The 22736-nt window shown below is 41.0% G+C and overlaps 3 protein-coding genes and 1 long non-coding RNA gene across 15 annotated transcripts in view; 1 reads left to right on the top strand and 3 right to left on the bottom strand.

Moving 5' to 3' along the window:
* Window positions 1–4842: 4842 nt before the first annotated feature.
* Window positions 4843–9459, bottom strand: LOC130163133 (zinc finger protein ZFP2-like). Its single transcript, XM_056367015.1, has 7 exons — window positions 9307–9459; window positions 8118–8320; window positions 7912–8004; window positions 7654–7749; window positions 7414–7524; window positions 7002–7125; window positions 4843–6403 (listed from the first exon to the last, which is right to left on the bottom strand). Exons 1-7 carry the CDS (start codon window positions 9347–9349, stop codon window positions 4920–4922), a joined length of 2154 nt encoding a protein of 717 aa, XP_056222990.1. The 5' UTR covers window positions 9350–9459; the 3' UTR covers window positions 4843–4919.
* A 2881-nt stretch (window positions 9460–12340) lies between these two features.
* LOC130163690 (uncharacterized) lies at window positions 12341–13772 on the top strand. The gene is made up of 2 exons (XM_056368030.1): window positions 12341–13181; window positions 13540–13772. The coding sequence occupies exons 1-2, from the start codon at window positions 12396–12398 to the stop codon at window positions 13651–13653; spliced, it is 900 nt and encodes a 299-aa protein (XP_056224005.1). The 5' UTR covers window positions 12341–12395; the 3' UTR covers window positions 13654–13772.
* Window positions 13773–15021: 1249 nt separating this feature from the next.
* On the bottom strand, window positions 15022–16957 carry LOC130163524 (uncharacterized). The gene is made up of 2 exons (XR_008826477.1): window positions 16770–16957; window positions 15022–15736 (listed from the first exon to the last, which is right to left on the bottom strand). It is a non-coding gene; the product is annotated as an uncharacterized LOC130163524 (long non-coding RNA).
* A 1117-nt stretch (window positions 16958–18074) lies between these two features.
* Window positions 18075–22736, bottom strand: part of nav3 (neuron navigator 3) — a 448944-nt gene continuing 444282 nt past the window's right edge. For all 12 annotated transcript variants that reach the window (XM_056367406.1, XM_056367407.1, XM_056367402.1 and 9 more), the window contains one exon: window positions 18075–22641. In XM_056367406.1, the coding sequence (XP_056223381.1) occupies window positions 22522–22641 (120 nt within the window). In that variant the 3' untranslated portion in view covers window positions 18075–22521. The remainder of the gene's footprint in view (window positions 22642–22736) is intronic.

The following is a 22736-nucleotide window of genomic DNA, read 5'->3' as shown; positions in this document are numbered from 1 at the left end:
GTCATATTATATTAGAGCATAAAAATGTCAAAAAACGTCATAGTATAGTATGGCATAAAATTTCAAAAAAACATCATAGTATAATAAGGCATAAAAATGGCAAAAAACGTCATAGTATAGTCAGGCACAAAACGTCACAGTATAGTAAGGCAAAAAAATGCCAAAAAAAGTCATATTATAGTAGAGCATAAAAATGTCAAAAAACGTCATAGTATAGTATGGCATAAAATTTCAAAAAAACATCATAGTATAATAAGGCATAAAAATGGCAAAAAACGTCATAGTATAGTATGGCATAAAACCTCACAGTATAGTAAGGCATAAAAATGCCAAAAAACTTCATTGTGTACTATTGCGTGAAAATGTCAAAAAACGTCATAGTATAGTATGGCATAAAATTTCAAAAAACGTCATAGTATAGTAAGGCATAAAAATGCCAAAAAGCATCATAGGACAGTAAAGCCCCAAAACAGGGATTGAACGCATGACCTTGTCAGTGTTAGGCAGTAGTCCTGACCATTGTACCACAATACTTCTACATCACTAGCTCATAGTATAGCAAGGTATTAAGGATATTTTAGTATACTAATCCATGATATATTACAAAAGATTGTCCATTAGGCATAAAATGTCATGAAAACATAATTGTATAGTAAGACATATAAATATCAAAAAACATCATAGTATAGGATGGCGCAAAAATGTCACAGTATATAAAAGCCTGACAGCAGGGTTTGAACCCATGACCTTCTCATTGTGAAGCAACAATCCTAACCATTGTACCACGATGCTGCTGCATCACAATTTAATGGTATAGCAAGATATTAAGAATATCTTAGCATACTAATCCATGATATATCATAAAAGGTTATTGTCCATTAGGCATAGCATGTCATACTACTCCGTGACATATCATAAAAAATCATAGTATTGTGAGGCATAAAATATCATTGTATAGTAAGGCATAAAAATGTCAAAAAACATCATAGTTTAGGATGGCGCAAAAATGTCACAGCATATAAAAGCCTAAAAACAGGGTTTGAACCCTTGCCCTTCTCAGTGTGAGGCTATAGTCCTAACCATCGTACCACCATGCTGCTGGATCACTAACTCATTGTATAGCAAGGTATATAAAAATATCTATACTGCTCCGTGAAATATCATAAAACGTCATAGTATTGTAAGGCATAAAACGTCAAAGTATAGTAAGGCATATAAAAATGCCAAAAAACTTAATCGCGTTCTGTAGCGTGAAACTATCAAAAAACATCACAGGATTATAAAGTCTGAAACCAGGGTTTGAACCCTTGACCTTCTCAGTGTGAGGGAATAGTCCTAACCATCGCACCACGATGCTGCTGCATTGCAAAGTCATTGTATAGCAAGATATAGATAGATAGATAGAATTCATGTTGACATTTTCATGGCTTTTCTCTACAGAAATTCAACTCATAGTTTGACATATCCACCATTTTATGTTTACTTTTGACAATTGACTTGACTGCTAGCCCATAGAAGACAGAAGCCAAGGCCATCTTGCTAGTTTACGTTAGCTAACTTGGTTAAATAACATCAGTTGACATTTTTCTGGTGAAGTTAGGTACCACTGTGATATTCCCACATGATGTGAGCCTTAAGATAGCCCCCGCCCTTTCAGTAAATCAAATGCTAGCATGCCTAAATAAGTTGTCATTGAGTAGTAGCCTCTTGGAGGACACATTTGGAAAGATCAAATATGACTTCACTCCAAATTGCGACATGTGCATCCATATGCAACATGTGCATCCATATGTGACATGTGCATCCATATGCAAACCTACACCCTTGGAGCTGAGTATGTGCCAAACTACTTAGAACGCAGAGCGCCATTCATGTACGGGTGAGCACATTGCCAAAAACACCAGTTTTAAAATTCAGGCTTCAACACAATATTTTCTCTATTGTGAAGAAACATAATCTGGCAATGTGGCGAGAAGATCCATGTGTTATTTTAATTTTCTTAATTTTTTTAATTTAATTGAATCAGGTAGAAATTACTGTAATGTCACTCATGTGATTGTCCAACTACCCATCCATCCACCGGCACCATGCATTTGGCCTTTGGAAATACAGGGAAATCCTTCCTGTTCAAACATTGACATGGCAACAAAATAGTGTTCTGGGTATTTCTGTGTATGTGTCTGACAGTACTCTGTTCTTTTCTTCTCCTGCTTCCTGTTTCTTGATTGGTTCCTTGCTTGCTATGTGCTTCAACCTGTTGGCAAATAAGTTCATTTTTGTTGAGCCATTTGTGCCTCCATCCTTCAAATTTTACTAATTTTAAGAGGTACAATACCACTTATTTTTACAGAAAATAATTAGCCCCTGCTTGAATTCTCAATAAGTTTGACTCCTCATGTGCTGTCATAATTGGTAAATTAAGCAATGGGAAAAAAAAGAAAAGATCACTCAAAGAAGATTTTTTTGCTGTATTGACTAAATTAAATTAACAAACACAACACATGCTGAAAGCTGTAAAATCTACATACTTCTCTTTGTTGTCCAGTTTATTTGACCAGTTATGTATGGTCAAAACGCAGTATTGCCAAATTTCTCCCTTTTTTTTCTTTAATTCTAGCTGATTTGTAATTGATGACTTCTTCTGGATGCCTCCAATTCTCATGGGATATTAGCAAATTTGTAACTAGATTTGGTAACTGCTGAGATCCTGGCATCTTTATTACTCCAAATTGAGTTTTATTTCTAGTTAGTGCCACGGGTGCTCAGCTCCGAGGCACTCCTCTACAGCTAGAATAGCTGAGAGGAGTGCCTCGAGGCATCTATTAATATTCTGTTTCGGGTTTATTATTCTTCCGCCAAATTTCGGCGCGTAACTTGACCCGCAGCTTTGAGAAAACCCCGGTAATATATACATCAAGACTTTTGGTGTTAAAATTCCAATTTTTCCCAAAGTTATTCCCAAAAAACTGGGAATAAATAATGCATTAGAAATGAGTCACCCAGCTCTCTCATACCTGCACGTAGAAATGTGATTCAAACTATAAAACGGAGGAAAACTTCTGCTCTCTCAAAAAGACAGGAACTGTTTTTACATAACATGTAAACTTTTCAAACTGTGAGCACTCAAAGGAGGAGTGCAAATCACTTTTTCTTCAAAGTTAGAGTGAAAGCGTCAGTTGGCTAGAGTGCGTAAAAAATAACCTTTTTTTTTATTTTTAACTCGAGCTCGCGGCCAAACCGTAAAAAGGAGACAAATAATTATTTCTGAATATGTAGACATAGTTGTTGGGATTCATAAAATGTAACTTTGACAGGCAGGGTCTGCACAAAATTTAAACGGGGGTGCCGAGTCCGGCAGCAATACCTGTCTCACTCTCATTGACACCTAATGTAATCGTCTTTTCTTTTCAAAAGAATCTCACTCTGTCTTCGCACTGAGCTTACGCACTCATTTTAAGGAATATCTGAATAAAATAGAGACTGTAGAAACTTCTGGCTTCAGTGTCTGGCACGGTCTTTTCGGTTTATGAAAAGAAGTAACGGTTTTCTCATAATTTGCAGTTGTTTGAAGCCATGTAGAAGCCAAATTCTGGGCAGATTTTCACATTGCCATGGCAACGGCAGCTCCTGACCTGTGTGCGTGCCTGCGTGCGCCTAGCAACCAGATAACCAACTCTCCAAGCTCTGCTAGCTTTACATTAGCCGCATGTTAGGTCTTAAATTACATTTAGTTAGGTCTTAAATATGTAAGTCCATTTACTGCTTCCTTCGTTGCTTTTTTTTTGTTTTGTTAAAAGAGTGAATGAAGTTGTGACGGTCTCCGCTGAGACAGAGAAGAGGAGAAGCTACTAGCCCTCTCTCGCTGTCACTTCTAGTCGCGTTGCTCTCCTCCCCAGTAATGTTAAATTTAGCACAGAAAAAAACATAATAGTGGTAATTTAAATAGCGGTTCATGGGATTTATTAACCCTCAGGGGTCCCTCTGTCCTTTTTTGGACATTTTCTTTACTTTTCTTTTTTGATTTGCTGATCATTTTGGCTGTGTTACAGCTGAAGGTATGGATTTCTGCAAGAAAGTGTCTTTTTTTACATATTCTTAAAATCTAATGTCAGTTACTGTTACAGGTCTATTATACACTGGTAACACATTTTGTACCCTCTGGGGTTCCTCGTGTCCAAAAAAGGACACACAAAGAAAATGCTATAAAATCATCATATATCAATATTTTTTTCTGCTTTTTTTGCATAAATCTCTTAAACCACTTCAGTTCTGCTCAAACCTACCAAATGATTATTCGTTTTCAGGATTTTAACCCTTTAAATGCCAGTTTGAAGACATGTTGCCTCTTGTTTTATTAAAAAAAACAAGACAGAATATGAGATATTTCCCACCTAATACATGATGGAGGGATGTGACATTGTTTTATATCAGAGTCTTTTATATCAAGACATTTCTCAAAACCAGAATATGATCAGGGTGACTTTTGAACACTGGAAATAAATCATGTACTCATCCCGGCAGTAGCCCCCGTGGCACTCAAAATTTCCCTGGAATTTTCTAGTTGTAAATTATGGTTCAGGAATCCTTAAGGGGTCTTTAAATGATTAACAGGACAGGAGAACACACAAAGCAACATTTTAGATGCATCTCAAAGACATATCTTCTGACAGTCGGCCTCAAGTAGACATTGCTTAATTTCAAAGGGTCACAAGCCAAAAAGATTGAGAACCACTGACCTTCAGCAGTGGTTCGTTATCTGGTTCTTCTCCTCTGGAGGTTGAAAGCTGCTCTGAACAAAAACATCAACATTTTATAAAACATTATAAAAAATAAATGAAACAATTCAATTAAGACAGTTTTTATTATTTAATGAGGAGAATCATCATGTCGTAATAAATACATCATCAGCTCCTGACAGCTCAAAGATTAAATGACTCCACAACTATCCCCTTCTCCATGTGTGTGCGCATGTGTCTCTTGAGCCTTGTGGACGTGGAGAAGCTCTTCTTACAGAAGAGACAGCTATGTGGCTTCTCCCCGGTGTGTGTTCGGATGTGCATGTTGAGGTCAGAGGAGCACCTGAACCTCCTCTCACAGTAGGAGCAGGGATAAGGTCTTTCTCCTGTGTGGATGCGCTTGTGCAGGAGCAGCTCACCAGAGGTGAGGAAGGTCTTTCCACATTGAGAGCACTGGTGGGGTCGCTCTCCCGTGTGAGTCAGGTTATGCCGGACGAGTGAGGTTGACTTGGCAAACCTCTTCCCACAGCGCGTGCATGCAAAGGGACGCTCGCCGGTGTGTGTGTTGAGGTGTTCGCTCTGAGCGCGCTTGGTTTTAAAGCTCTTGGGGCATTGTGAGCAGCTGAACGGCTTGAAGTTACTGTGGCTGCGCTGATGCCTGCCCAGCTCTCCCTGTGTGAGGAACGTCTTCTCACAGGTGGTGCAGGGGTACGGCCTCTCACCTGTGTGGATCCTCTCGTGGCGGGTGAGGCTGGCCAGCTGAGTGAAGCTTTTCTCACAGTGGGAGCACTGGAAAGGCCGCTGTCCGTTGTGAGTCAGCAGGTGTCTGTTAAGTATCTGAAGCTGCGTGAAGCTCTTCCCACACTCTGCACAGGGGTACGGACGCTCCTGGGTGTGGATCTGCTGGTGCTTATTCAGAAGCCACACATGGGTGAAGCTTTTCCCACACTCGCAGGAAAATGGCCGCTCGCCTGTGTGTTTCATCTGGTGTCTCTTTAAATCTGACGCTCGGCTGTAGATCTTCTCACACTGGGAGCATTTGTACTGGCGCCTGACCACGTGCCCCTGCCTGTGTCTCAGCCGCTCCAGGATGCTACTGAAGCTCTCGCCACATTTCTGGCATTTGTACTGACTGCTGCCTTTCTCCGATGTCTCCTCTGCTACTACAACCTCTGTCGTTATGTCTAGGAGAGGGTTGTATGTCTGGCCGCAGGCGCTTCGTTCGAAATGCAGTTTGAGCAGACCCATCTGTGTGAAGCGTTTGCCACACTGTGAGCAAAGGAAGGGCCGTTCTCCAGTGTGAATGCGCTGATGTCTGGTCAGATCCCAAGAGTTCTTGAAGCCTTTCTTACATTCGTTGCAAGTGTACGGGCGCTCACCCGTGTGTGTCCGCTGGTGACGTGTCAGGTCTGAGGCACGTGTGAAACTTTTACCACATTCCTGGCACATGTGAGGGTCAGGTCTGTCATGGATGGGGAACGGCTTTGGGAACTGAGGGAACTGGACCTTCTTCCTGGGGGCCTCAGCTGTCTCCGCAGCCTTCTGGACTTTGCTGTAGTGCTCTGGGTGACTGTGCTCAATGTGCTGCAGCAGGTAGGACTCCTGCATGTGGAAGAACGGACACTCGGAGCAGGCAAAGACCTGGGTGGACATCTCCACAGTGGTACCTATGCAAAAACACAGAGGACATAGGGAGCTGTTTTATGTTTCCCTCATTCCCCTCAACTATTTGTTGTGTTGTCTGCATGAAAATTTGAACTGCTTTTCACATACAACATTGCTGAGTTCAGATACCCAGGCAAGGTCGTGGTTTCCAGCCTTCAGGTTTAGGTCTTCTCCCATATGACCACAATAAGCTGTGTTAATTTGAAAGCTTGTGTCCACACAAGTCATTTTTATGAAGACCTCCATCCACCAAAAAATACCTGAGCAATAGGAAAACAACTAAATGTCGTCAGTCATTTTATCTATCTATCTACTGTGGAAATGTCACTGTCCACGCTGGCACACCTGGTAAGACCTTACAAATATCACACATATTTGATACAGACAGGATTCCTCAGAAACCACAAAGCCACCATCACAGCATTGGTGATGAGGTTATGACACACCCAATTGTGAAACAGTCACATCTGTAAATATAAGCCCCCCAAATCTTTCAAACACCTTCAGTCATGTCAAAGTGAGACTTTGGCTCTTATTTTGCTCACATGTGGTTGATTCTGTGGCATTAACTCTTTAATATGACCGAGGCATCTGTTTTACCTTGTGTGCCCAGGTGTTCGAGACTTTTGTGGTGCTGCAGGAGAGACCTTAGGTCATCAGGACTGGAGAGCGGCTGCAGGCAGTCCTTCAGCACGGAGGGCGCAGAGGTCAGCCATGACACTGTCTGTTCATGGAGGAATCACAAGTTAACTCTGTATCCAAGTGTGATCATACAGTCAGCTAAGAGGATGAAACAGAGCTTCTTTCACAGGTGGGATTTATATTAGTAAGGAATAAAAAAAAAGGTCTATTAGTAACTATAGCCTGACTGCTACTGGATTTTTGAGGCAGATACTTATATCATTTTTTTTTTTTTAATTTGTCATTACTAGTGTTTTTTACAATGATGATTCAGTGTGTGTGTCCAGTTGCAGCTGCTGTAGTGTTTGTGCAGTCAGCCGTCATATCCTACCTGACCGAGGTCTGGCACTGGCAGGAGCTTCTCCAGTTTGGAAAGAAACTCCCACACAAGGAGCTGCATGTCTGTGTCGTAGCTGAGACCATATTCTGTTGGAAAAACCTCCTAGGAAAGACAAAGGTGACAGTTACTCAAAAATCCAACTGTGGAGCGCAGCATAATTACAGAAAACAATGAAGTACCCAACAAAAAATCTCTCAGTTGGGCTCCATGATCCACGTGAAGCGGTCTTGCCTGGTAGAAATGCTCCCTCTCTGCAGGGTCTTTCAGTAGTGTTTGGATCAGCTCCATGAAAATAGCCTCCTCTGCATCCACCTCTGCATCTCCACTCTGAAATACACTGTCTTTGTTACTGAGACCATCTCACACAGTGTAAGCATATCAATGTGCCACTGTGTGGTATATGTGACAATGTTAAAGGGCACTGACATGTTGTCCCCTGTTTTGGGGGAATTGTAATAAGGCCATTGTGAAAACACTGCTCTCACTTACCCCTGTGTACCCTGGTGGGCGGATTCGTTCTAGGTGAGGCTGTATACACACAATGTTGGCCGTTTCCTGATTTTTGCACAGCTCAAGAATAACCTGAGGAGAAAGAAGACAAAGGAGTCCCTTCAGAATGAAGCATATCCATAAAGTATGGCATTATTGTATGATTATTAACATTTTTGTCACTCATCTGAAACCCGCTGACTCACTTTCGATCGCAGTCGGAGGAGCAGTTTGCCTCGCTGCGTTGGACTGAGCAGGTCTGGAACTGTGGCCGTCACCAATGACACAAACTCATCCAGCTTTTCATAATCAAGAACGTCTCTCCGCTGAGCCACCTGCCACATGGCTGCAGAGAGCAGCCGCAGAGGAGGGATCAGCAGCCTCAGCGATGACAGTGGCAGGAATACATCTGTACAAACACAGACATGGGGTGGACAGGGTCATGACATGCGTATGTGAAGTGACAAGTGTCCTCTTGTGCTGTGCCATAGCTGTACATGAGAGGTAGAACCTCACTCAGATGAGTGCAGGCTGCCAATATAAACATGTGGGTGAGGTGTGTGGTGACAATTTAGGGTGAAGTATGAACTTGGCTTGAATGTTAAGGAGGTGAGGTCAATCAGTGAACCTTTTGTTTCAGATCTTATGACTTATTTTCCTTTTTTTTTTTTTTTTTTGATTGATCAGGAAACTGCCTCAATAAACAAGCAAATTACACAGCAACAGCAGTGAGAGCTTATGAGCTGTCAGAGGTCTTTGAAAAAATAAACTAGTGCAGGAAACTAAGACTGATGCAAATAACAAAACTTACAAACATCAGACTTGGTGCATCTCAGAACTGAAAACTGTAGTGAGGATTTACAACAGCTCTCTTTGCAGCAATGTTTTGTGTTTAGCCTCATCTCGTTTACCGTTTTAGTATCTTGCTTTTTTCTTTTTAGTTTTTGTCTACTTTGTTAGCACAACATATAAGGCATGCATAATATACATATACAGTGAGACACTGTACATGTCAGGAGACATAAACCATTGCACCAAGAAATTCCTCTCACACATCATAGATTAACAATAAGACTCTGCTTTGCTCCACAGCTCCTTTGCCCTGGGAGATGATTTAGCTTAGTTAGCCACTTAACCAAACAGTGGGACATGCAGCTTAGGCAAACATTGTGGTTTCTTGTCAGAATCAGAAATGACATAATAATTCAGTTTACTGAAGAATAATGCTTAAATACAGTAAATGTTGCCTTAACTCAACGTTTAGCTGTGTTTACTTTGGGTAAGTCAGCTACAATCACTGCTGTTAGCTACGGGCTATGTGCTAACGACTCTACGCAAGAAACCTGGTTCGCTGTTAGCTGCAGTTGAATCATGAAACACGCCGGTGAAACGGACCTGTGTTTTCCACCTGATAGGAACTGACAGTTTTTTCCATCATTAAGGCAATAGAAAGACACTTTTAAAAGTCACTAAACTACCACATGCTACAAGCCATTTGTTGTTAGCTTCTTGCAAAGCGGAAACACGTGTGCGTTGTTTTCAAATTAAAAGTACCCAGTGATGTGCGTAGGTACTGTGTATGTACTCAGGACTTTCATAGAGGCAGGAAAAGTTGTTGGCAGTTGTTGAATAACAGAGAAGAGCTGCTGCCTCACTCTGGAAGAGAAGAAAAACTGCATCCAGAGTCACCTGAAACATCAGAAGTCAACACACAAATTACAACTTTCTGCTAATTTTGCTTTTCATAGAGCTTTTCAAGCAGTGGAGCTAAAACTGTGATATTCATCCACAGGGTGGCGCTAAAGGAGAGGTAATTAAAAATAGTTCATTCTCTGAAGAGCAGAAATGATATCGTGAAAAATCATGGCAATTTTAAAAAATTGTGTTGTACAAAGGGGACACTTCAGTATGTGAGTGAGGCACTCACAGGGTCAGCAAAGTTTCTAATGAAAGGTCAATTACATTATTAACATGACACATGCTCAGTCTCCACATACAAATAAATCTGTTGGACCCACAACATCCTGATGACGTGCTGATCATGTGTCTTTTGGAAACTGAATGAATTGAATTCATTTTATTCATTCAACTGATTTCAAGTCAGAAAACAAACTGTACATTTTCAGTTGACTTGACTTTTAAATGGTAAAACTTTAATTTCAATTAGGAAAAAAACAGATAAAGAGGCAGAAAAAATATATTAAATATATAATAATATATATAATATATTAATCTATAATAAGCTTCAAAAATAGAAGGAAACAGAACACTATCTATCAGAACACAGACAGTTCTACCAGAACACAGACAGTTCTATCAGAACACAGAGTTGTATGACCTCACAGTGCAGTAATAACCGCGTTCTGCAGACACAGGTCTCACTTCAGCTTTTTCCTCACAGTGAACAGTCACACTATCTGTACTGAGCTACAAACGTATTATCACACCGACTAAAGCTGAAACCAGAGAGCGCAATAAGAAAGGAAGAAAAGCAAGAGGCACGGCACATCAACCCGGCTCATCTGAAGATGTCTGCACACAGACAGGTAAATACATTAAATGCATGTTAATGAAACAGCAGCAGTAAGTGAGTTTAGAGTTAAGAGATGAATCTGCACAGTTTAAAAACATTGTTTTTTAAAATAGTTATGAAGATTTTGTTAGTAAAAACAATTCTGTGGTTCAGTGAGTTAATTCACTGTGAGGAGAGGCAGCATCTGTTTGACTGTCCTGCTTTACACAGAAAAAAGATGAAAATTTACCGTTATATCAGATTACATCCAAGAATCTAGGTAAAAGATAAATTACAAGGTTTAATAAAAAGGCAAACAATGAAACAAAAACTATTGCACATATGATATTAAAACGTGGGCACAGAAAGACTGACAAAGAAAATCTTCAAGCAAGTGTCTAAAACAGTAGAAACATGGTTGTATACTACACAATCCAACAATACAGCAAGTAAGACTTTATATATTTACAATATATGAAAAGAATGAATGTTTCACGTGGAAATCCTGCTGCTGATATGAAAAAAAAAATGAAGGTTTAAAGCTGGATTGAGACTAAATGGTTCCCTAGTTTTCAATATGAAAATCAACCCGAACACTGATTGTCACATCAGCATTGTGTGCCGAGTACATTATACAGCTAATACTTTACTTCAGTAGAATTCTGTTTCAGGACTTAAACCCTGTGGTTCTTTAACCTTCATATGAGAGAAGGGTCTGAATATTCCTTCTGGCACTGTTTACATGTTTCTCTACTAGAACATTACGTCAAGACCCATGGACAAGGAAAAAGACAACTTTGATGACATCATCAATTCACTTGTCTCAGACGTGGTCGAACTGGCTGCTGCACTTGCTGTGCAGCAAGTGATTGCTCAGCATCATGGGGACGTTGTCGAGGACGGAGACGTCATCTACCGCTGCTCCTCTCCAGCCCCGTCTGATGAGAGCATAATGACATGCTACTCTTGGCCGTCCAACACCGACTCAGACATCTCTGACGAGATTCCGTATGAGGCTCAGGATCTCAGTGAAGAGATTAGAAAAGCATGTCAAAGCTTTTTGGGTCCAGAGAACCAAGAGGAAGAGTATTTTGGAGATAGACATGAGGTCCTGTCAAGTGACACAGGATACTCTACCAGCACCTCCATCTGGTCAGAAGAGAGTGATAGACCAGCTTCGTGTGCTTCCTCTTCTTCCATCACAACAACCACTGAGGCTCTCCAGACACTCCAGTCCACCAAGTCTGTCAGGACACTGGCACCTGCAGCTGGCAGCAAAATCAAACTAGTAGGTAAGCCAGTCTTCAAAAAGATAAAATCACCGTGGACAAGAAGTTTTCGCAAGAAGATGACCAAGAGGGTGAAAAAGGTTTCAGCGGAAGCTTCTGCAGAACCTGACCTGACCTCCACCCCTCTGGAGCTGGTTGAGGGGGAAGAAGTAAGTTACTCTACGTTGGATGACCTCTGAGTTCAGTTGAGCCAATTTTTGAGGTTTGTTTCTCTTTTTATTTACTTTAATTGTTTTTCTTTTAATTCTAAATAAAAGGGCCAGAAGGAGCAGGACTGGGCTCCAGCTGAGGACCAACAGTCTTCTGGTCTAGAGCAACTGTTTGCTGACCCTCCACAGGCTGACGAACACCACGTCATGGAGATCTGTCTGCCCCCAGGATCTTCTGAAGAGGATGGGAGTGGTGTGTTTTCCCAGGAGGAAAATGCAGAAGCATCAGAACAGCAACCTGTCCTGAATTCGTCCACTATCGCCTCTATAATAAGAAGATTCTTTGAAAGTCTCACTGAAGAGTAGGTCATCTGTTCCCCCACTGATACTCCAGTGGATACTTGAACACATTTAAGACGTTTGTGTGGATTATTTCTGTGCTTCACCTTGTGTTTCTGTTCTGTGTTTTTTAGACAGTGGAGAGAAGTCAGTGAAGGCGTTTACAACCGAGGTGTGAAGGAGCAGCTAACTTACATGTGTACAGACATGCTGAAGAACATCTCAGACTCTGTCACTAGAACCATCTTACAGTCGTCCTCCACATCTGGCACCTTCAACCTGACCAGCCCCATGTCCTCAGAGCACATGATGAAGCTTTTCAACTGCAACATCCAAAGTTGTGTGGAAAGCTCCTTGAGTCAGGCTGTTTGTCAGGTCATCGGTGAGGACATCCCTGCAAGGATCTCGCCTGAATTGACACAGGCCACAGTGACTGAGGTGCTGGGTGAGGTCAACTCTGTCCTGACCACACAAGCATCCTCCAGCACCGCTGCTCCTGCCAGCAGCCGAGTGTCCAAAGACAGAGCAGGAGAGAAGTGTTTGGCAGGAGCTATTACAACAATGAAATCCTTCCTCACAGGACGAGGTACTCTCGTCATGAGAAGGATTAAGAAACGACAAAGTTTGGAGCCCAACAACAAAGAGGAGAAGGCAGCGAGAGGACAAAGCACCAGGAGGAAGGACTCTCTGTTGAAGAGATGTTTGATTGCAAGGCTGATGTCAAAGATCCAGCCAGCACCAGTGGGAGATGTCACTGAACCTCAGAGTGATCAAAACAGCAAAGCAGACCTGAGGGTCACTCCAGTGGAGTTGGAGGACAACATGGAGGACGGGGACAAGTCACCAGACTCCTCTCTGTCTGCCATCGACTCAGTTCCACCTGAGCTCCATGAAGACATGAGCAATTCCTCTCAGTGTCAGTCCAAAGACTCTAAGAGGAGAAACGGCTTCTGCCGCTTTTTCTGCAAAATCCTTCCAAAGGTAAGGATGCATTTACATGGAGATGAAAATCAGTGCGATCACATTGAAATACACAAAAATATATTTGTCAAGAACCAATGAGATAAGATTGAAGTCTTGGTTATGGATCAAATGCAGCTGGATTTCTTGTTTGTTCAGGACTGGTCTCCCTGCTTTCTTTCCTTCTTTTCATTCTCTAACTGATCTGAAATCATAAGAATCCTTGTGTTTCAAACTTTGTGAGTGGTGAAGTGATGAAGCCTCTTCAGGACCAAACAAGTCTAGTTGTCTTTGACTTGAAAACATCAGTCGAACTGTAGCCTATGATTGTTACTTCTGTACTGATGTGTTGTCTTTCAAATCACTTTAAAAACAAAAGGATCAGAAAAATAAGAGGAAGGAGACGGACAAGAATGAGGCGAAGGAGGCTCGGTCCAAACAGGTTCCTCTGTGGATACGGCGGCTTTTCGGCAGCTGTTCTTCCAACAAGTAACTGGACCTGCAGCCATCTCTAGTCTCTCCCCACTTCTCCTTTCATCCCCTCTTCCCCATACCCTCCACCCCTTCCTCCCCATATCCTCCACCCCTTCCTCCCACTTCTTCCCATATCCTCTACCCCCATTCCTCCGTTTCCATCAAATTTTTATTTCATTAAATTTAATTGAATTAAACAAACTACTTCTTCTTATCTTCAGCATGAACACTTAAATATTGGTGGTGCTGCTGGTTTGTTGGACACCTACATGATAATACAGAGTGAGCTGCAACATGGCTTTTACACATTCATCAGTGTAAATGAGTTCACTCACAGATTCTGGGTCAGTTAATGAGCAGGAAAGACACTGAATCTACCACCTGTTTCCCGTCAGACTTGAGCACAATAACTGCCTCCTGTGTACACAAGGAAAACTATGCATCTAATGTAAGTGAGCAAAACATGATCCAGAGCATCAGTGCGCTTTATCTTAAATGGATAGTTTGAAAAATGCAAATAATGAGAAATTATTCTCTTCCTCGCCACCTCAGTTGATCCACTTCTTCATATTTCTGGATTTAAATGATGTGTTTGCTTGATGAACCTCACCAGTTCTTCCTGTCAGCCTTGCTCGCGCTCTGCAGCAGCTTTCTTTCTTCATCACTGATGAAATAATCAGATTCACTGATCATTGTTACAAGCACAGGTGCTACTAATGACACTAACGAGGGCTCTGGTCCAATAACTGCAACACTGCACTTAATGATGTCATCAGCTGCACCTGTGTTTACAGCAGTTTGACTTTCTAATTCAAACATCTGACTAAAGTGACACTTCATACAGAGTTAACATGGAGATAGCCTTGAAAAATGTGATTGATTTTCAGCAATATGAGATGATAGATCAAAGAAAATACTGGTATATTCTGCTTCTTAATGAAGCTCCTGCCATCAACAGATATAAACTATTCCTGGAACAAGGTCCTGGAAAACATCTAAAGAAGTCCAGCTGTTTAAAGGTCCCATATTGTATAAAGCGAGTTTTTTTGAGTATAAAGCAGGTCTGGATTCTATATTTCTTTTCATTTATTTTTTGGGGGATGACAAACCACAAAGGGCCTCAGGTCAGACTCGATCCCTGGCCGCTGTGGTAAGGACTAAGCCTAAATGATGCGTGCTCTACCAGGTGAACCACCGAGGTGTCCCCTAGGTTGTATATTAATATTGTTAAAGTGTGAAAGTGCTCAGTCCACAGAGAAATGCACATGAACTGTATTCAGGAACTGAGCCTTAAAACAAGCACTCAGGACTTCTGTACCCTTGTGATGTCACGACAAAGCAGTTGAACTGCAAAGACTATATAATGCCAAAAATCAAACTTTCACCATTTAGCAGGTAAAAAACAGTTTATTTGCAGTCAACATTTTAGTGTGCTGGAATCAGACTCCACAACAACACATTGTTCTTTAAAGTGCGCAAGTGTAACCTCATTTCTCTGCTGTCTCAACTGACCCCACACTGGATCATCAGATGGCTTATTATGACAAAACACACACACATCGCATGTGAGATTGGTCTTTTCTTTCCAGGACATAGTTGTTGATCAGACAGTTTGAACATAAAACTAAAATGTGGTATAATTACTTAATGTCACCATTAATTCTGTTAACAGTAACAACTGCATCAAAAAAAGGCCTTCTCTACTAGCTAACATTTATATGGATAATACTCTTAATAGCACTTTAGTGATATTACAGGTACATTTTACATGTCTAATGGTGCCATTGCCACTTTTCAATGATAAAAATAGTTGATTTTCTTTCTCTTCCGCATGGCAACAAAATTAATCCAACCATGAAGAAAGACAGTCTTCAGCAACTGGCAACAGGTCACAGCAGGATGGAGTTCTGTGGTTCAAATCTCTGATATCAAAGCAGTATGCCATGTACATAAAACTTGCAGTTCCATGGTCCATGTCGTGGGAGCTTGAGATGGTATATCCAGCAACGCAGCGTTAATTCAGTGAAAGACTTGGTTATCATTCCTGACAGCAGGGCGGGACCAGCACAGCTCAGCTCAGGCTCCAGAGTCCAGGGGACTAACTTTTAACAAAAATAATCACATACAAAACAAATGTTAAACATCATAAACCACAGCAAAAACAAGTGGCAGAACTGCACAGAACAAATACATAGATATAAGCTACATTAAGTTTAGAGAAAATGTCTGGTTAAAGTATTGTATAAGGGCAGGGTGTCTGTGTGTTGTGGGGCTGAGAAGCAAGAAGGAAAGAACACTCCACCCAAATCTACAACAAACAAAGTCATCTAAAAGTTCTTATCAATGGAAGTTGTGTAAACATTTCCAAGGCAATCTGAATAACAGCTGAATATAATAATTGATGAATAGATCAGTGGATTGACAGACAATAAAGTAATACATTTTGGTCATTTCCAAGCAAACAGGCAAAACATTTGGTGGTTCCAACTTCTCAATTGTGAGATATAACATGAAACTGAATATGTTTTGCTTGGTCTATTTGTTTAAAATTAGAAAGGGGTAAAAATTGCTTTTCACTCTCAGTCCCAGTTCAACCAGACAAAACCTGGGTCACAGACCTGATACAGACATGCCGAAGTCTACGAAATGCTGTGACTGCTGCTAAATGTCTGATTAATTAAATTGTATTTGAACATACTTTGGATCCATTTGTTGAGTCTGTTGTCACTTTGGCAAAATGTGGTCAGTGTCAAAAAAATACATTACACACAACCATGTTCAATTATGTAACACGAAAATCTGCAGGGGCTTGAATACTGTTTGCCCATATGACCTATATATATATATAGTGTGTATAAGTAAAGCCTGTGGTATCTGTGGTCTTAACGTACATCTACACTGTAACTGACGGCACCACTATGATGACCTCTGGTGTATAACAAATATTTTAACAGGCAAGCCTCTGGGCTTTGTGTTTACCTGGAAAACAATTCTATTAATGACATATCAAAAAGTGACAAATAAATAGAGCCATCTAAATTAATCATCACTTCTCATGGCGTTAACAAAACTAGTGCATTAGTTTATAAACTTCCGTAGCCGCCCTCAGCTAGCTCTGCGCCAACTCCCACTCACCTTTTTACGGGACTATGAAGTACATGACGAGGAAAAACACGATGTCAAAGAGCACGAATAGCCAGAAGTCAAACCAGTAGGAGTGTTTCGGTAAAGACACCGAAGCTCCTTTAGTTTTAAACATTTTAAGGTCTTCCTCTGACTCCGTCACAGGACTTTCGCCGCGTCCCATCTTTGCTTGATGCAGCTGCGCGCTACCCGGAAGAGAACACACGACCGGTCAAGTAGTCCTTCAAAATAAAACCATTATGTGCTAATTTGCAAACCACTATTACTAAGTTAGTTTGTAATTACTTCCATTTTACTTGTACTGTCTGTCCATTGAATGTATGGCTTTGATTTTTTAAATTAAATCAACATTAACTGTACTGTTGTAATGTGTTATTTTGCATATTCTGAGAATATATCGGCTTATCATGTCTTTGATTAATTTGTATTTAAACACTAGAGGTCAGAAACACATCACCACAAACTTGTTACCCTCTGGGCTCTAGCAGTCTGTCCACACATGACAATGTCACCATATCTTACAATTTGATTCTATTTAGTGTTATCATTAATGTACCTGATGTCATTAACATGCAAGTAAATAAAATAAAGATTGCAATTGAGATGTTACCAATGTTTATTTTCTACAAATTACACTCTATTCCTGTATTTGTTGTTAACTTACTAGTGGTATTAAACAAGGTGCATGCAAAGAAAAAGTAGGGGAAAATAAGAGCTTCTTGTAAATGAGAATTTCTTTTTTTCAAACCCTGTCATTTGGAGAAAAGACAATTTACAGGAAAACAACTAATGTCACTCATTTAAGATATTACATTATTAGCTATATTCTAAACTGCTGCTAAATTTTCAGATATTTCTGTGACACTTAAATTAATAATTAATTGCTACATTCTGACAGACCAAGCTCCAGATTCAGTGCTTTCAAACTAAGAAGTTTCTCCATAGACACTAAGGAGTCAAATACTCCAACACATAAACTGGAGGCTTAAAAAGAGAGAACATCCAGAATGTAACACTCACTTTGGCTAAAATATTATCACCTGGGTCCATCTCTATTGCACTCACTAATGTTTAATGTCCTGTTTAACTATAGAAAGTAGACGTATAAGGTTTGATTTGTCAGGTGCGCAAAATTGTTTTTGGGATTATCTCCAAGGACAGGGACACTGTAACATGTTGACACTCCATATTCACTTTATTTATTTTTTTAAATGAATTTATGAAGTTACTAACTACTACTACTCCACACCATAAACAGACCACACAACTGGACACAAAAGACAAAAACTCAGCATGTTGTTTGCTCGTGTGACACCAAATACCATTTATTAGGGCTTTACAAAGACTACAAAATCCTCCAGATGAGTTAAATCACTGTCTCTGTCTATTTACATGATATGTTACATACAAATGTACAAAATATAAAACATTTAAGGACAAATGTTTCACCCAAAAAAGAAGAAAACTTTCTCTCAAACCAGAGTAAATGCTATGGTTTTCAACTGAGATGTAACTGCAAAGCGTAAGTGGGGAAAAATTACCAGTTGATCATCAGCACTATGGTGTACACTGTTAACGGTGTCAACGTTCTGCTAGCTCGGGAACTAATGGCCTACAACAGGAGTGTAGAGTAGCTGAGAGGGTTAAATGTGGGATATCTAAGCTCAGGTTTGATACATGGGTGTAAGTCAAGTTAAGGAGCAACCTGTTACCATGGTAACTACTCCCTTAGCATGCAACTACACACCCTTGCAGACACAAGGCTGGCGAAGTTGGCCAGATACATGTGCGAACCATCAGAGGCTCGGCTGCAGAGACACGTGAAGCTGAACACAGGTAGGATTGTAGAGGGTAGGACTGTCCTGAGGTTGTGAAAATGTGACTTGTTGGTCTCTGATGGGCTCTGACTGACTAGTAGCACCTGTTGGTTGTTGGTAAATGTATACAGTACGGTGTCGGGTCAGCTTCAGTGCCTCAGACAGCCGGCAAGCCTAACGTGGCGGTAAGCGTGGGTTAAAATGTCCAGAGAGGAAGTGCTTCTAAGGAACAACAGGCATTCCTAAAGACAGAGAGGATCCAGAGAATATTATGGCAGGATAGGAGGGGGGGAAACTGGAAAAGTGCCTATTTTTTGTTCTCAGTCTGTGATGTCAGTGAGTTAAAAAACAGTTTCCTACTGTACACCGTATGCCTCCTGCATAGGCAAAACATCCAATCACCACAAGACACACACCTGTTTCTGACAGCGTGTTGAGTTTTTGCATTTCTTTTTTTTTTCTCTGTTCTCATAGTACAATAATTTACTCAGCGGGTTAAGCATATTGTAACATCAACAGGGCAGAATGCATCTTTGATTCACTGTGCAAGACTTAAGTATTTACAACCCACCCCCACCTCAAAGTGTGCAAAACCAACCCACTCGTTAAACAAAGAGAGGACAATCAAAATTCAAAATGGCTTCCGTCCAATACACGCATACATAAAGATAAAGGTCTCTTCTCAATGCATCCCCTTTAAAAAGCCTCAAAACATGCTCATCAGGCTAGAAAACCCAAAACAGTTTGGTTGTGCTCCTGTCTGTTCAAGTGGGCCCAGCTCAACTGGGCGCAAAATAACAACTTAAAAAATACCCCACCCCCTTTTTAAAATGTTTTTACAATATTGGTCAGTTTTTAAATTCAAACACAGCATCAATTCTTTTATAATTCAACTGTCAGAAACAAGAAAGGGCGGTTTGGAGGAAGAGGGAGCGACCACAAACAAAAAGAGGCTATTTTTCCGACTACAAGCAGCATCTCTGACGTAGCGGGAAGCAAATCATCATCATCATCCAACTTTTTCTCACTATAGCCAATGGGAGAAGGAGATGTCTCCCCAACTTTTGCACATTTAAGGCAGCGAGAAAGCACCAGTATCATTGTTCCCTTACTCAGCTCTTGGGCTGATCTGGTTAACTTGCATTTGAAAATACTTCTGATTCTTTTTTGGTACCTCATGGATCCCGGAGGGCTGCAGAAGCCGAACAAGACCATCACATGAGTGACGGCAAGTTTCAAGCAAGACAGCTTGAAACATTCAATTCAATACAACCGATATTTTGTTGATTGATCAAACAGTGCCATAGCTCTGATTTATATCTGTTGGAGTGGAAACATTCAGTAAGTTTGCTTCTTTCCTGTTACTTTGAGTTTCCCTGTTGCAGCCAACTCTACCTGCAGGTTGCCACAGGAATTTAGTTATTCGCAATCAGCCATTTGCTCAGACCCACCCCCCTTACCTACTCTTGCTATGCTTGTCAAGCTTTCCATTTTTGCACCTCTGCAATGATAAAGATGATAAAGATAGCACATTTGCCACTTGAAATTCAGCTGAAGCTAGCTAGCTAATTAAGCTAATGTTAGCTCCACATCTCTGGCTGATTTTCACGTTTCCAGCCGCTTAATTTTAAAACGATAGTCTTGTAAAATTGGTCTTAAATATGCACTTGATTATATATTATATTGTGCTAAAGGACTGAGGCTAAAGCTATAAGTTAACTTCAGTGTGTTTCCACTTTTAATGTTACAACAGGAGACAGGGCTTTGAGGATGAGGATTAATCAATGTGTTTGGCCGATGCTATCTCAGGTAATGTTGGCTGGAGTTGCTGGAGTGTAACTTTCCTAAATTCAAGAATGGAGCAGGACGGAGCTGCATAATGCTAAACCCCCGCGCAGGCGGGTGTGTTTGTGGAGGTGTGACAATGGAATATGAGCCGGGAGGTCCATTTGGAGGGACGGATTTATGTGTTTAAACACTTATTAGATGCCAAAGCACAACACAGCGGGTTATAATACTCACAGACAGAATTTTACAAATCTGTGAAGTTATCACTGTTTGAGCTTTTCTTACTCTTTTGCTCGAAACCATCCTACAACTTTTTAAATGTTGTATATCTGTTACAACAGCTGCATGTACACTGCTTAGACAGGTGGAGGAATCCAAAGCTCGACAGACATGATTGGACATTCATTGTTCGGAGGAGGAGCTTAGCGAATGATTAACTGATACAGTTCGGTGATGATCCAAAAGAGGGCGCCGCCTGCTCTTCTCATGGTGCATTTAAAGCTAACGGGTGACAGCATGCTTCAGAGTGAGGAAAGCCAAAAACAACTTAATCTAAGTCTACAACCATGGTCAGCTCTGCATTGTGATGGGACGTCTGTGTGTATGCGTATGGTTGTGTGTGTGCACATTTGGCAGTAAATCAAAGGAAAACATTGGCACTTGTCCATTTTTTCTTCACAGTAGCAATGTGGCTGGATGACACACAGACAATGCGCTTTCATTGTGCTTGTTGGCATGCAGACCGGCGAGGAGCGGCTTGGCAGTGCCTGACACTGATGAGGTTCAGGGCAAGAGACCAGCACCCTGAGGCTCAATTGACAACTGAGCTGAGGGCAGGAGGGATGTATGTGTGTGTGTGTGTGTGTGTGTGTGTGTGTGTGTCGGTACACAATGATAATGTTAGTCTTGTGATCCTAATTGGGCTGTAGAGGCTTTGCAAAAGTCTCACATCAACCACTTCTGGTGCCATCATGGAGGTGCAGAATTGCCTGTACACAACTTATATTTAGAAAAAGTAAAGACACAAGGTGACAACAGGTGATTTAGTGGTAAACAACTGGTCAAAAAAGTGTCATTTAGCCCTAAACCTTACCAGAGCTGTAACCTTTGAGGAGCCAGTTCAGCTAACCACAAGAAACAGCTGTTTTTTTTACTTTACCTAACATTATTTAAACACAAAATCAGTCTGATGCATCTGTGATGAATCCCAATTTGCATGTGAAGATCAACAATCAGTGGTTCACGGCCACTGTTTTCTAAGAGCTAAGAACCTCCAATTACAGCCACCAGAGGGCGTTCCATCGCCTCAAATCACTCCACAGTGCTCTCCTCCTCCTTGCCTCCCTCAGTATGTGGGGTTGGACATCAGGTATCCCAGAGGTGGTAGAGATACAGTGCCTTGCTCAAGGACACTTTGGCAGGCTGGACTGTTGGTCAAGATGAGGGCTTGAACTGATTGAAGCCTCTGATTAAAAGAAAGTCTCCTTCTGCTGCCTGTGTGTAAGTGCATTTATATGAGTGTGTGTGTGTGTGTGTGTCTGTGTGTGAAGCACCTCTGTAAACAAGGAAAGACATAAACAACAGAACATGCCCCCCCATTGTAAACATCTGAAGATATAACTGGGTTTTTAAAAAAACTCAAATCCAGTTTTGTCACTCTTGGCTTTCTTACATTTTGCTGACACACTGTTAGATGGATGGAGTAAACTGTGGCTCATCATGGCTGAGCAGGAACTGTGATTTACTCCTTGGAAGTCAACTTCAGACACATCCCGTCCACACATATAGTGTATGAAAAGTTGTATTCTTAAAATGTTATACACCCATTACAAATGACAAGCTAATGTCACTGTTTGATTTCAGTAAAATAGAAACGATCCAACCTGTATGATTTTTTTTTGATCAGGTTGGTGACTGCTCTTTAAAATTTAGAATAATTTGATTTAATATTGCACCATCATTATGTAAAAATAGGTGTTTGATTTTGAATGGTGTGTATATCATTTTGGATAATAAAACTTTTTATATATCATACATCTGTGCAGGACTAGGGTTTGTGTCTGTTAGTGATGGAGGTTAAAATGTTCCCAGGTTCAAGGGATCCAAGGGTCCGGTGTCTCCCAGTGCAGCTCTCGCTCTCATAGTGCCGACTCCAGTGAGGAGTCCAGCTGGTCGTCATGGTGACTGGTGCTGTCGCTGTCGCAGCTCTGTGTGCTGGAGTAGTTCGCTGCCTCCTGCAGCCGCAGCAGCATATTCATCTGCAAACACAACACGGCAAACAGTTTAACAGAGACTGCGGCTGGAAAACTAAAGGCAAGCATGACACAGACACAGTAAAGTGTTGTTTAGAGTT

Source organism: Seriola aureovittata, chromosome 22 (genome assembly GCF_021018895.1).
Source record: "Seriola aureovittata isolate HTS-2021-v1 ecotype China chromosome 22, ASM2101889v1, whole genome shotgun sequence".
Taxonomy (NCBI): domain Eukaryota; kingdom Metazoa; phylum Chordata; class Actinopteri; order Carangiformes; family Carangidae; genus Seriola; species Seriola aureovittata.
The sequence above is the reverse complement of the archived record's forward strand: the minus strand, read 5'-3'. Positions and strand labels throughout refer to the sequence as shown.

Excerpts from the sequence above, each read along its gene's own strand:
- LOC130163133 (XM_056367015.1), bottom strand. The coding sequence starts at position 9,349 with ATGATGGAAAAAACTGTCAGTTCCTATCAGGTGGAAAACACAG. Across the intron at positions 7,525-7,653 it reads AGAGGGAGCATTTCTACCAG|GAGGTTTTTCCAACAGAATA; the intron begins GCAAGACCGCTT and ends TGTCTTTCCTAG. Across the intron at positions 6,404-7,001 it reads CGAACACCTGGGCACACAAG|GTACCACTGTGGAGATGTCC; the intron begins GTAAAACAGATG and ends GTTTTTGCATAG.
- LOC130163690 (XM_056368030.1), top strand. The coding sequence starts at position 12,396 with ATGTGTACAGACATGCTGAAGAACATCTCAGACTCTGTCACTAGAACC. Across the intron at positions 13,182-13,539 it reads TCTGCAAAATCCTTCCAAAG|GATCAGAAAAATAAGAGGAA; the intron begins GTAAGGATGCAT and ends TAAAAACAAAAG.